Here is a 13,872-nt window from a genome sequence, read left to right on the forward strand (position 1 = left end):
GAGCCTTGTATTTTGAGTTGATGTACCATTGTTCACATACACGACGGTCTAATTTCTGTTTTCGTTGCATCTTCTAGCTCTTCGATGAAAAGATAAAAGACTGCAAGGAAGATGAGTCACGCAGAGTAAGACATGAACATTTTTTCATATCATCAGTGGTCCATCTTCTGTCAGACAGTATATAGCAGAGACGGTCCACTTAAATTACAATGAGAGGAATTGAGACGCCCAATATGGCGGCTCTATTTAAGGATGTCCCACCTTCCAAATAAAAGAGCTAATCGACCAAGTCATGCAAATGAAATGTAGAAAAGTATTGTGCCAAGCTAAGTTAAGCTTGTGGCTTGCTAACTGAAAACACAAAGAAAGGGAAATGTTTAATTTGACAATGTATCAAATGGTAATATGTGATATGTTATTTAAAAGGCATTAATGGGGTCATCGGATGCCCGTTTTCCACAAGTTGGTATGATTCTTTAGGGTCTTCATGTAAAGTTTGTAACATACTTTGGTTAAAATTCCTCAATGGTTGTGTAACACAACACCCTTTTTACCTCCTCAAAAACAGCTCTGTTCACAGCGACCCTTTTCCGGTGCATGTCTCTTTAAATGATAATGAGCAACTGCTCACATGACATCATATTGCTCAGAAAATCCAAACGGCTTGATTATTGAGTGTGTTTAGGCTTTTTGAGGATTAAAAAAAAGGAGTGAATGGATTTTTTTCATTGTATTGTGGTTGTTTTCACACACTGCAAAGACACATTTATATGCAAACACCATATAAAAGTGAATTTTGCATCCCGATGACCCCTTTAACATATTTTCATTGTTAAAAATAAACTATTGAGTTATTTTTAATCATTACTAATTAGGAACTAAATGAAATACCAACATAAAGTTGTCTGAGCAAATGGAATTGCTTTGGAATGGAATGGGGGAACAGGTAACTGCTATAAAATGTACATTTATTGTATATTAAAATTTCCATATGCAAATTTCAATTTGTAAATTGTTCACACGTAATGAAATGCTAAAGATTCTCCAGATACTACATCCAGAGGGCCACATGTTAAGCCTATTTAGGGGATGAAAGTCATTTGATCTCAGGCTTTCACTTCTGCTGTTTTTTCAAGGTTTTGTTAAGGTGCATCTTTGTTTATAATCCAAGGGAAGTTTACAAATCTAACTGAAACTGTCCTTTTCTTCTTCATTGTCCAATACACAGAAAATTGAGAACCTGAAGGACACGACTTGTGTAAGAGCGTCTGCACCTCCACCCTCTTAATGCATTTTAGATCTAATTTTGGCAGTGTAATGCATTTTCATTTCTTGTTTTTCTTTTTTAGAGTATGGTAGAGTCCATCAAACATTGTATCGTACTACTACAGATTGCCAAGGTAAAAAACTCTTGTCTCTTAGGCTCATAATGTGAATGCACCTATGTTTCGTCTGCCCACTGTGTTAATATTTGTCTTGTCCAACCCAACCTGTTATTTTCCAGAACCCTGTTAATGTTTATTTTATTTATTAATGTAGATTATGAACATTCCAGCAGGTACCATATGGTTTTGAGAGGTGATTCTCCTACACTAAGGCCACATTCACACAGCAGCAGAAAATGGTTGTCAGTCTTGTTTTACAGTGCTAAATATGGTTATGCTCACATGTTGACCTAAACGTTTGACGGATAAACTTCCATCTTAATTGGACAAAAAACATTGTTTCGAATGTAAAATAAGACCTGGTGTTGTAGAAGTTGCCATCTTTGAGTTATTTAATTCACCGATTTTACCAGACAGTATTTGGCTCACTAGTGTAAGCTGTACTATGAATGGACCTGTTAGTAAATACGGTTGACAATCCCAAACGCTGACTGTGTGAACGTAGCCTAAATGATTCAGGAGGTTAAAATACCTCAAGTAGCCATTGTTATTGCCTCAAATTAAAGCAGAGACAATTTGCACCATCTTTTGTGGCTTTCTCCCAGCTGTGGAGTTGCCTTATTTCTCAATTTGTGTTTTCTTTTTAAAATTTGAAGGATCAAAGTAACGAACAGCAACACGCAAACGGACTAATAGTAAGTTTTAACATTACTCAGCAATGAACTAGTCTAAATCAAACGGTGCTACTGTTCTCTCTTCCACTGAAATCACATTTTCTCTTCAGTAAAATTGAATCGAGATGTGCATGACCTTGATCTGAGGGCTCTGCCCACAACATCTACGTCTCTCTCTTTTTCTCTCTGCTTTCATTTTTCTCACTCTTCCTGTCGGGTAATTCTGGGTCTGTCCTTACCTATGGCCACAATTAACAACAAATTTAAACCGCAATAGAGAAATATCTCTGACAGTGTGATTGAGCCCAAAGTGTGAAAGACACACATACTTGCACACAGAATTATCATTGATTTTCCATGGTCATACATGCTATTGAACCATGTAGGACAAATTGATGCGGTCTATTACGACCTACCCAGAGGCTCTCATCGGATCAATAACCACCAAGGCTAGTGCTGGAGTGACGTAATCACCAATTACATTTAACCCTCCTCTTTAGTTTGAGTTGGATTTGGCTAAAAACAAAAAAGAAATGTAACATTGATATATCCCCCCAGTTTCACAGACAAGGCATAAGCCTAGTCCCAGACTAAAATGCACATTTGGGCTGTCTTAACTGAAAGCAACTTGCACTGACATATCTTGCACTCCGTAATTTTATTTATTTTTTTTATTTTTTTCACGTTTATAAAAGCTACTTAAATGTCAAAAGGCCTAATTCTGGCTTAATCTAAGCCCTGTCTGTGAAACCGGGCCATAAAGTTTAATGCACATCATAGAAGTTGTTTGAGCTAGGGATGCACTGATATGAACATTTTGGCCGATACGCTAACCGATAATTCTTTATATTTGAAAGCCGATAACCGATATATTGCCCGATAAATCTAAATCCAAATTTGTATGCAATTTTTGAGAGTCTGATTACATAAACAAGTGTCACCATTAAAAGCCATATCCCAAGCACACAATTATAATGATCTCATTATAATTGTATGTAGCCCATATGACAGACTTATGTGCTGCACCTGTTGCACTTAACTGTATTTTCCTTTTATGAAGTTATTCCAATCATATTTCATGCAATTCATAACCATCATGGCGAACAGTGCGCATCTGGAGTGCCTCAGATAAAGGAAATAATCCATTATCTGCTTTAATTAATAAATTAAATTAATAAATTATTAATAAATTAATTTAATCATCCAAATTTTCTTATCGGGCCGATAACAATAACATTAAATATTAACATGCATCAGCCAATACCGAGATGGTGGCCGATATAATGTGCATCCCTAGTTTGAGCACAAAAAGTTAGTTTGAAAATGCAAACTTAAGTGACTCAAAAACAAAATGTTGTGTTCTGTTTTGTGGATTTGAGTTTCTTCCCTCGGAGTCTGTGATTGTGTCTTTGCCTCTTGATTTAATCTCATTCTAATGTTTATGTATTTACTGCTGAACTCTAATTGCTCCAATGAGCTTTTAATTAAGAGCGGCAGCCTCTGTTATGGTACAACAAAACACGGATTATTCAGAACAATAAATAATTGTGATTTAAATCCTTTAAAATTCCCTGTGCAGAAAAGCCCCTCCAAACTCATTTCACTCATTCCCCTGCATATCTTTTTTTTTTTCTCCCTTGTGTGTTTTCATGTAGAGTTACCTCACCACTGTGTCCTGTGATGTCAGTGTTTCACAGTGCATGCTGGATAGAGATTATTTATCTCCCTGCGTTGCCTATTTATTGTGTAATACTCGGGATTATGGGCTAGTCTTGTCGTCATGGACGCAGAGCTTAATTTCTTCGTATCCGAGTCTGTGTCGACTGACAGATGCTCAGTGTTACCCTAAGGCAGAGATTGACACACAGTGATTTTTGTATATTAAGAAGATTCAGTGTGATGGACATGGGCCACAGCTGTGAGGTTGCTCAGCTGGACACAGTGCATTATAAAGCACTGAATCTGATTCACTAATTTACTTCAAATCTTTCTCTTGAATATTAAAGCCTCATTGATTATTTGTGTCTCTGTGTAGAAAAAATATGGACATAAAATAGTTAAAGACAACATGAAATGGCATTTGTAATGCATGTAACCTCCATAATTTGACATATTACTCTTCGAGGGAAATAATATAGAGGAGATCTTGAGTGAAAAAGTCTCTTATGCTCACCAAGGCTGCATTTATTTGACCAGAAATACAATAAAAACAGCAATATTGAGAAATATTATGTAAATTTAAAATAATTGTTGTTTATTTGAATATATTTTAGTCCAGTCTTCACTGTCACATGATCCTTCAGAAATCATTCTAATATGCTGATTTGGTGTTCAAAGAATATTTATGCTTAATATTTTTGTGGAAACCATGATCCATTTTGTCAGGGATCTCTGATGAATAGAAAGTTCAAAAGAACAGCATTTATTTGGAATATAATTTTTTTTTGTAACAATGTAAAAAGTCTTTACTGTCAATTAACCCTTACGCTAAATGTACAACAAAATTTGCACTGTTTATCACACTAGTGTGCTTTAGTCTTTACCCACGAAGTTTGTTTTGAAATGCTTTTATTTGATAAAAAATGGAGCAGTCACACTTGTGGTGTTCGCAGTCAAAAGTGACTGGCCTACAAAAAAAATCTGCTCGTTATGCTATATTATCACCAAATATTGGATTCAATCTTTTGTCAACTTGTTTTCTTTTAAAGTAGGACAGGTTTTGTATTTATTTTTGAAACTGATTGATCGTAGGCCTCGTTGGTCTGAGGATAAAATTCATCTCTGTGAAAAAGAAAACCTGTAATACTCAAAATAGTTTATTTGAAAGAAAATCCTCTCTGGGTCAAAATGCGAACACAAATCCATCCTTACTGAATAGAAGTGTTTTCTTAGAAAGAAAAAAAAAATCTTACTGTCCCCAAACTTTGAACAGTAGTGTAAATGGTGTTAATTTCATTATTTCATGTTGTCTTTAACAATAAATAATGATTTTTTTTACTGTTTCATGAAGGAAACCGCAGAAATGAAGAGTCCACTGTAGACATGGGTGTTTTTTTTTTTTTTTTTTTTTTGTATGTCTGAATATATCACTTACTCAGTAACCAAATGGACATTTACATTTTTTCAGAACCTTAAAGGGACAGATCACCCATTTACCTCATTTATTTACCCTTGTTTTTTCTTAACCTGTATGACTTTCTTCTGTCGACCTCAAAAGGAAAAAGTGTATCTTGACCAAAAGTTCATTACACTTTCAAAGAGCATCCATCTTTTGTTTTCTATAGAAGGAAAAGTTATACAGGTTTAGAACAACATTAAGGTGAATAAATACTGACGGAATTGTCATAATTTGGTGAACTATCCTTTTAAACACTTTAAACACTGTAACTGAAATTCAGCCCTTAAAGTTCCCCTGAGGATTTCTGTGATAGTTGGGTTGGGCATTGAGAGTGAAAACTCCTATGAGAGGGGGTATTTATAACATGTTTTCCTATGAGAGCTGTGTTTTGTATCATTTCTGTGGTTCTCTGCAGAGCACCATAAACCCAGTGGATGGGGTATTCCAGCCTACCCCTCTCAACCCCTCTGTAGTCAGTGCCATGCCAACGCAGACCACTCTACCCACAGGTGATCTCTCCTCTCTCTCTCTCTCTCTCTCTCTCTCTCTCTCTCTCTCTCTCTCTCTCTCTCTCTCTCTCTCTCTCTCTCTCTCTCTCTCTGTCTCTGTCTGTCTCTCTCTCTCTGTCTCTCTCTTTCTCTCTCTCTCTCTCTCTCTCTCTCTCTCTCTCTCTCTCTCTCTCTCTCTCTCTCTCTGTCTCTGTCTCTGTCTGTCTCTCTCTCTCTGTCTCTCTCTCTCTCTCTCTCTCTCTCTCTGCATTTCATTCCTCAATAATGTTGTATGTGCTTATTTTGAACGCCTCTTGGAGTCCACTGATTTGGAAACTCTGAAATTAGATTTGGTTTGCAAATATTGTGTGCATATTTTGAGCCAAGAGCATATGAAGGGTGTGTGTTCATCCATAGATGGAGCTCAGGTGTGTAAAACGGAACAGAGGCCTTCTTCTTTACCCATGGGCCCTGTTGTCACGGTGATGGGTAGCCTTCAGACTCCCACTCCCAACAGCACAGGTACGAACCAACAGTCGTGGAAATAAACACATAAATCTAGAGGGAAACTTATTATCTTCGAAAAAAATGTCAAATCCCTTTCACACCACAAGTGAAATGACACAGGAGAGGAAAGATCAACACTTACTTCAGCAGTTAAAAAAAAGAAACATGATGTTGAACTAAAGTCATTTTTGCTTGTTATTATGAATTGGATCATCGAAGGTCAACAGCACAGACATTGGTAAATAAAGTTTTTATTCATTTTGAGGAATAAAATCTGCTTTTGCGCAAGTGGGATGAGAGTGCGTGCTCACATTTAGTCTCTAGATCTACAATTACCTTCATGTTTATACAGCGCACACAACGCCTTTGCACTTACTCCCACTTTCTCTCAACATGGGGACAGGGGAGGTGTCAGTCAATACATGGGAAAACAAAGTAACTTGCGCTACTTATTTGAAAAAGTAACACATATTTTGTTGTAAATTTAAAATTAATCCATTACTTTACTCATGACTTGAATATATATATATATATATATATATATATATATATATATATATATATATATATATATATATATATATAATGCCTCCTTTTAATGTGAGTAGAAAGCAGTATTCCCGTAGTATTCCGCTGCAGTGGGGATGCAAGCTGTTCTCTAAGCTGTTCTCTCTGCAGTCAGGCTGTTTTCCCCTGACTGCTATTAGTGCTGGATACAGGGGCTTAGAGAGTCCAGCTTCTGCTGAGGCGGTGCAGGATGAGCTGAGCTCAGCAAAAACACAGCCGATCGGTAGCACTCTAGACAGCAATGCAGGAAAATACACATAAAACAATCAAGAGCTCAACAGTGCAGACTGTGAATCAGGATTTCCATTTATATTCATGCCAAAAGTGCTTGCGTTGTAGGCAGGGCTGATTTAATTGGACTTCGTTAAGCATCTGAACAGTCTTAACACAACCAACCATTTTATTTATTAGCCTGACAGCATCACAATTATATGCATGTATATTGTATTGCAATTATTAGCATTTTTAAAGATGTTAATGTCCTCAATTATTCCAATAATTAAATGAATAAAATCTAATACATATTCCTCTAATATGTACAATTATAAAATCTAATAATACTTATAAATCTAATAATAACAATAATAAATGCATGATGATAAAATGTTTTATTATTATTTTTAAATTAAAATATATAAAACAATTACATGTTTTTAATTAATATTTAGTGGCACTTTATTATATAATTACATATTAACATGAAGAATATTAATATGTAAAGTGCGACCATGTTTTTTTTTTTAACAAAGTGTCGTTAGTGAATTAAGGCCGATGAGAGTGTCATTGGTGGACATTTAAAGTATTTGCATACGAGTGATTGACATTAAGGGTGGGCATGAATTTTTTCTTTTAAGGATTAATTGAATATGCATGTTTTGTGGCAAACAGCAAAAGCAGAGTCATTGTCTTAAATTGAGTTTAAAAATCTGTTGCTTTTTTGGGTCCAATAATTAGGCCTAAACAAAAAAAAAGTGTATTTCACACTGTCAATGTGATTTTTAACAATCAGAGCTTGTGCTTGTGAAATCAGCTTAGTAATATATTACTAAGCGTGTAGATGAGCTTATCGGCCATGCTGTTTATCTGAAGCCCACATATGCAAAATCATAAAACCTCAACCCATAACAGATGATATACTGACCGTCGGCTGTGGTGTTGTGTAAATGAGTGTGGTTAGTCATGGTTCCTCAGCACATTCATATTTATTCTCACATTTATTGGTTTAATTTCCTTCCTGTGGTTTTAGGGAGTGGTCCTTCAGCTCCCAGCAGCAGCGTGACTTCTCCCAGTCACATGAACGTACCGCCCCACACTGTTCCTGACTTCTCCTATTCCAGCAGCGAAGATGAGTTTTACGACGCAGATGAGTTTTATCAGAACAGCACCTCACCGAAACACTGCACAGAGTGAGTTAAACACACCACACTGAAACACTGAATAGTATAAGTAGTGTACACAAACAAACAAATACTGTATCAAAACAAAACATAAAACATGCAAACACACACTTATATATAATTAAAACTCATTGAAATACTGCTGCACAAGTTAATTATAGTAGCACCGGCCCACACACACATTAAGTAATACTGCTTAGAGATAAACACTCACACTCCCCCGCACTGTTTACTGCAAACCATAAGAAACACACTGACCGAATTAAAACCGTACACAGACTCACTTACAATACACACACACAAACACTCTTACATCGCTACATATTTTTTTCTGGAATAAACTGACATTATTCTTGTGTCTCTGTGCAGTCCAAACAGAACAGCTGCTGTGAACAGTAAAGACAGCACAGCCCTGAAACGGCCAGACACCAACGAATCAATTAACTCCTCCATGTCGAACGGCACCACTGATGCAGGTACACAAAACACACACACAAATCCTTCACAATTAAGTTTCCCAAAATGAATCAGAGCAAATATTGTTTTGTCTTGTGACTTTTTGTTTAATGCTATATATATATATATATATATGTAACGGTACGCAAAAATCACGGTTCGGTACGTACCTCGGTTTTAAAGTCACGGTTCGGTTTATTTTCGGTACAGTAAGGGAAAGAAATGCAAACATTAAACTGCAGGTTGTTTATTACTATAAACTGTTTTGTTTACACTTTTTTTATATTATAATAAAATATATATAAAATAAAAAAAGAATAAGAAATAAAATACTGCTGCAAAGTTCTCCACTAAATAAAATACTCTCAGTCTCAAACCAATATCACATAATAAATTTAATGAACAATATAAATATCTATGATTACAGTGCAGCATTACCAATCCCAGCTTGTAAGCCTGCTCATATTTAAAAATTAAGTCTGGGAATCGATTAAAAAAACTAATTAATTGCACAATTTGCTGTAATTAATTGCATTTCCTCCAAGCTTGTAATCATCAATAATTAAACTTAGAATCACCTAATTAAATGAAACACCGGGGAAAAAAAGGAACAGAAAATAGCCCTATATTAAAATAATATTAAACATAAATATATCAATGTATTATTATTTTTCAATAATCAATCAACATAATCAATTTAAGATTTTTTTTTATTTTTTTTACTAATTATCAAAATAAAATATAGCCCTACAAGCTATTATTACCAGAGCATGTGATCAGAGCAGGTCATTTTACCATTGTTGCCAGCAGGACTGCTCAGCAAACATAAGTCTACTACTGAGAAATTTCACATTATTTGAGCGGACTTTGCTTTTCCAGTGTGTGATCGGTACATGATTGAAGTGTTTGGGCCATTAACGACAGAGCAGAACGCGCAGCGCAAACATGGAGTCGAACATTGAACATTGAGCAGAGAGCGCAGCGCGCCGACACACACACACACGCGGAACGGAGAGTGCGGCGGCGCACACGGAGCGGAAAAGCCCCGCTCATGAAAGCTGCGCGAGAATGAAACCCGATCGCCATATTTTCGGTCTATGGGCTTGTCTGCATTGGCCATGACGCTAGCTAGCGGGGGGCTAAAGCGTGCCGTGTATGTTGTTGTACAGTGCGCGGTGTGGGATTTGCGCTGCACGCGGAGACTTCCGCCACTTAATATGTTCGTGTGGAAACACGAAAATGTGCCTATGTTCCGCACACAAAATATTGCATTCAGTCATTCGGTACACACGTGCACCGTACCGAAAGCCCTGTACCGAAACGGTCCGGTACGAATACATGTACCATTACACCCCTAATGTTCATATATATATATATATATATATATATGCGCTTCGGGTCATTGTCATGTTGGAAGACCCAGCCTCGACCCATCTTCAATGCTCTAACTGAGGGAAAAATCTCGCAATACATGGCCCCGGTCATCCTCTCCTTAATACAGTGCAGTCGCCCTGTCCCATGTGCAGAAAAACACCCCCAAAGCATGATGCTACCACCCCCATGCTTCACAGTAGGGATGGTGTTCTTGGGATGGTACTCATCATTCTTCTTCCTCCAAACACGTTTAGTGGAATTATGACCAAAAAGTTCTATTTTGGTCTCATCTGACCACATGACTTTCTCCCATGACTCCTCTGGATCATCCAAATGGTCATTGGCAAACTTAAGACGGGCCTTGACATGTGCTGGTTTAAGCAGGGGAACCTTCCGTGCCATGCATGATTTCAAACCATGACGTCTTAGTGTATTACCAACAGTAACCTTGGAAACGGTGGTCCCAGCTCTTTTCAGGTCATTGACCAGCTCCTCCAATGTAGTTCTGGGCTGATTTCTCACCTTTCTTAGGATCATTGAGACCCCACGAGGTGAGATCTTGCATGGAGCCCCAGTCCGAGGGAGAATGACAGTCATGTTTAGCTTCTTCCATTTTCTAATGATTGCTCCAACAGTGGACCTTTTTTCACCAAGCTGCTTGGCAATTTCCCCGTAGCCCTTTCCAGCCTTGTGGAGGTGTACAATTTTGTCTCTAGTGTCTTTGGACAGCTCTTTGGTCTTGGCCATGTTAGTAGTTGGATTCTTACTGATTGTATGGGGTGGACAGGTGTCTTTATGCAGCTAACGACCTCAAACAGGTGCATCTAATTTAGGATAATAAATGGAGTGGAGGTGGACATTTTAATGGCAGACTAACAGGTCTTTGAGGGTCAGAATTCTAGCTGATAGACAGGTGTTCAAATACTTATTTGCAGCTGTATCATACAAATAAATAGTTCAAAAATCATATATTGTGATTTCTGGATTTTTTTTTTTAGATTATGTCTCTCACAGTGGACATGCACCTACGATGACAATTTCAGACCCCTCCATGATTTCCAAGTGGGAGAACTTGCAAAATATCAGGGTGTTCAAATACTTATTTTCCTCACTGCAAATATATATATAATAATAATAATATATATATATATACACACACATCTCATCATATAAACACATATGCCTGTGTAGTGTAATATTATATTTAGGACTGTCAAAATTAACACGTTAACCTATGCGATTTAATAAAAATAAAAAAATGTAATGCAATTAACGCAGCATCTGTTTTTTCTCATCATCCTTAGGCTAGCGTTACATTATATGACCTCACTCTTATTCATGCAAATGCTTTTTAAGACACAAAAGAGAATGCAGTGCGGTACGACCGCGTGTCTGTGAATCTCCTGTCTGTGTGACACACACACATGACTCGTGCGTACAGAGAGCCGCTTCAGACAAAAACACAAAATTATGCCAAAATACCAGTTTTGTCGAGTATCCTCGCAAGCAGAGTCTTAAATGAATTAAATAATGTCTTAAATGAACGTAAAGAGTTGTGCAATTTGCTGTTTTCCAAGTTCATTAGTTGCTGTGTATTTTTCTTAGATCAGTTTGACAGTCACGATGAGAGAGATGATGACGGCGAAGGTGAATCTGTTGAAGAACACAAAAGTGTCATCATGCATCTGCTGTCTCAAGTGCGACTTGGCATGGATCTCACCAAGGTAAACAAACAGCCTTCTCTCTTTCATAATCTCTCCTTTTTCCCTATAATTTCTGCCTGCAATCCATCTTTGTCATCCTCAAAGGTCGTCTTGCCGACATTTATCTTGGAGCGGAGGTCGTTGCTGGAAATGTATGCAGATTTCTTTGCACACCCGGATTTGTTTGTAAGGTAATGCTCGTCATGTCTTGTATAGATCTCACATCTGTTCTACCATATGGACTTATGATTCTGATGAGATGAATGATGACATTATTGAGTAGCTTGACAGTAGCTAAGATGTTTGTTGTTTTTTCAACCAGAAGCGGAATATTTTCAGAACAAGAATATTTTTGCTCTCTGAAATAAAAGTATGATTAATTTTAGCAAGTTGATTGTTTCAGACTGTTAATTTTAAAAAAAACCGGTTAAAAAATCATCACTTAATTGTGAGTCACTTTACAGTCTTTTTTTGTAGAGAAATAAATGCTGTTTTATCTAATTTAATCTCTGTATTTAGGTACCTTTTGTTAAGCTATTGAAGCTAATGACTTTTAGTAAAGGGAAGCTTCCCTATAATCAAACTACTATAAATTATGAGCAGCTTGTAGTTTGACAAGCTACAGTTTCAAATAGCTTCCGCAATATCACTAGTTTCACCTGGGCTGCAGCTCGCAACTCATTTGATTTACTACTTGTGTCTAATCATGATGAACTAATTTTTTTATGAAGCACTGCTAATTTTTCGTCCTTCTAAATACTAATACTTGAGCACTAATCTTGTGATTGATTTCTCTGTCATGTTTTGCAGTATTGCAGAGCAGCAGGATCCAAGGGACCGTATGGTGCAGGTTGTAAAGTGGTACCTCTCTGCCTTTCACGCTGGTCGGAAAGGATCTGTGGCCAAGAAGCCCTACAACCCCATTCTGGGCGAGGTGTTCTTCTGTCATTGGGACCTGCCCTTCGAAACAGAGGACCCTGCTGCTACTGTGAGTGTGTTTGTCTTCACATCTTCAAAATACGAAGATGCATTACGTTCTATAACAGATTTGTATTGAAATTTCCTTTTCCTCTCTCTGTCTTTCTCCCTCACTGTCTGTCTTTTTAGGAGTCTGTATCAGATGGGCCAGTGCCGTGGAGTAGCAAAAACAGTGTGTCATTTGTGGCAGAGCAGGTTTCTCACCACCCTCCTAGTAAGTGCTCAACTAACTAATCACTACATTTATCCCAGAGAGCAATAGAATGCCTAACTAATTTAATTTATCGTCACCAGTGGAAGAAAATAGATCCAATGTACAAGTTACCGGAGATTTCCTTAAATCTGTTTTTGGTGCTAAAAAGTAAAATATTTACAATTAAGTCATTTAAAAAAAACAGTGTTTTTCACACAATTTTATAATTTGTTATAAAATGCGATAATCAGTTGTGACTTTGGGAAACTTTTCTGACACCAATCTCGTTTTGCAGTATCTGCGTTTTATGCTGAGTGTTACAGCAAGAAAATCCAATTCAACGCCCACATCTGGACGAAATCGAAATTCCTTGGAATGTCAATTGGTGTCCATAACATTGGTCAAGGTAATCAAGGACATTGTTAGGTTATGATTAATAAACATCAGTTCTATTGCTGTGCTTGATTGTCCTCTCCTGTCTGCTGTAGGTTGTGTGTCTTGTCTTGAATATGATGAACACTATATTCTTAATTTTCCCAATGGCTACGGGAGGTAAGCATTGTTTGATTCTATCACTTTTGACAAACTGATGTATTTGAGATTTCTAGAGGCAAAGGAGGCATCTCACCCATCTCCCTGTGCTCCTATAGGTCAATCCTCACTGTTCCTTGGGTTGAGCTGGGTGGGGAATGCAATATTTCCTGTTCCAAATCTGGCTACAGTGCCAATATAGTTTTCCACACCAAACCCTTCTATGGAGGAAAGAAGCACAGGATAACTGCTGAGATATTGTAAGTCAAAGTGTTACTTTCCATAAACTTGCTCACCGGCTACTAAAAAAGCAGCGTTTATGAGTGAAAGTCAACAGATTTTAAATGAATAAATATCACTTAATTAAACCGCCTGATCAATTTCAAATTAGGACATGAATTTCAGATTTTGACAAATCTAAGCACAAAAGCGGTAAAGCACAGTGTTTTCTTTAGTTATTATGGTAAATTCATGCAGAAAGAAATCAAATTTGTATTCAAA

General features: G+C 37.1%; 1 protein-coding gene across 6 annotated transcripts in view; it reads left to right on the top strand.

Annotated features, from left to right (window-relative positions):
• osbpl9 (oxysterol binding protein-like 9) overlaps positions 1–13,872 on the top strand; it is a 33,807-nt gene that overhangs the window by 15,491 nt on the left and 4,444 nt on the right. For 3 of the 6 annotated variants that reach the window (XM_084086462.1, XM_084086466.1, XM_084086464.1), the window contains 15 exons: positions 78–125; positions 1,229–1,258; positions 1,350–1,400; positions 2,042–2,080; positions 5,593–5,686; positions 6,083–6,187; positions 7,986–8,145; positions 8,506–8,612; positions 11,572–11,690; positions 11,775–11,860; positions 12,480–12,657; positions 12,777–12,861; positions 13,136–13,246; positions 13,329–13,392; positions 13,491–13,631. In XM_084086462.1, the coding sequence (XP_083942588.1) occupies positions 78–125; positions 1,229–1,258; positions 1,350–1,400; positions 2,042–2,080; positions 5,593–5,686; positions 6,083–6,187; positions 7,986–8,145; positions 8,506–8,612; positions 11,572–11,690; positions 11,775–11,860; positions 12,480–12,657; positions 12,777–12,861; positions 13,136–13,246; positions 13,329–13,392; positions 13,491–13,631 (1,418 nt within the window). The remainder of the gene's footprint in view (positions 1–77; positions 126–1,228; positions 1,259–1,349; positions 1,401–2,041; positions 2,081–5,592; positions 5,687–6,082; positions 6,188–7,985; positions 8,146–8,505; positions 8,613–11,571; positions 11,691–11,774; positions 11,861–12,479; positions 12,658–12,776; positions 12,862–13,135; positions 13,247–13,328; positions 13,393–13,490; positions 13,632–13,872) is intronic. The other 3 variants (XM_084086463.1, XM_084086467.1, XM_084086465.1) reach the window with 1 other exon arrangement.

The sequence above is a fragment of the Abramis brama genome (assembly GCF_963993115.1).
Source record: "Abramis brama genome assembly, chromosome: 16".
NCBI classification, from domain to species: Eukaryota; Metazoa; Chordata; class Actinopteri; order Cypriniformes; family Leuciscidae; genus Abramis; species Abramis brama.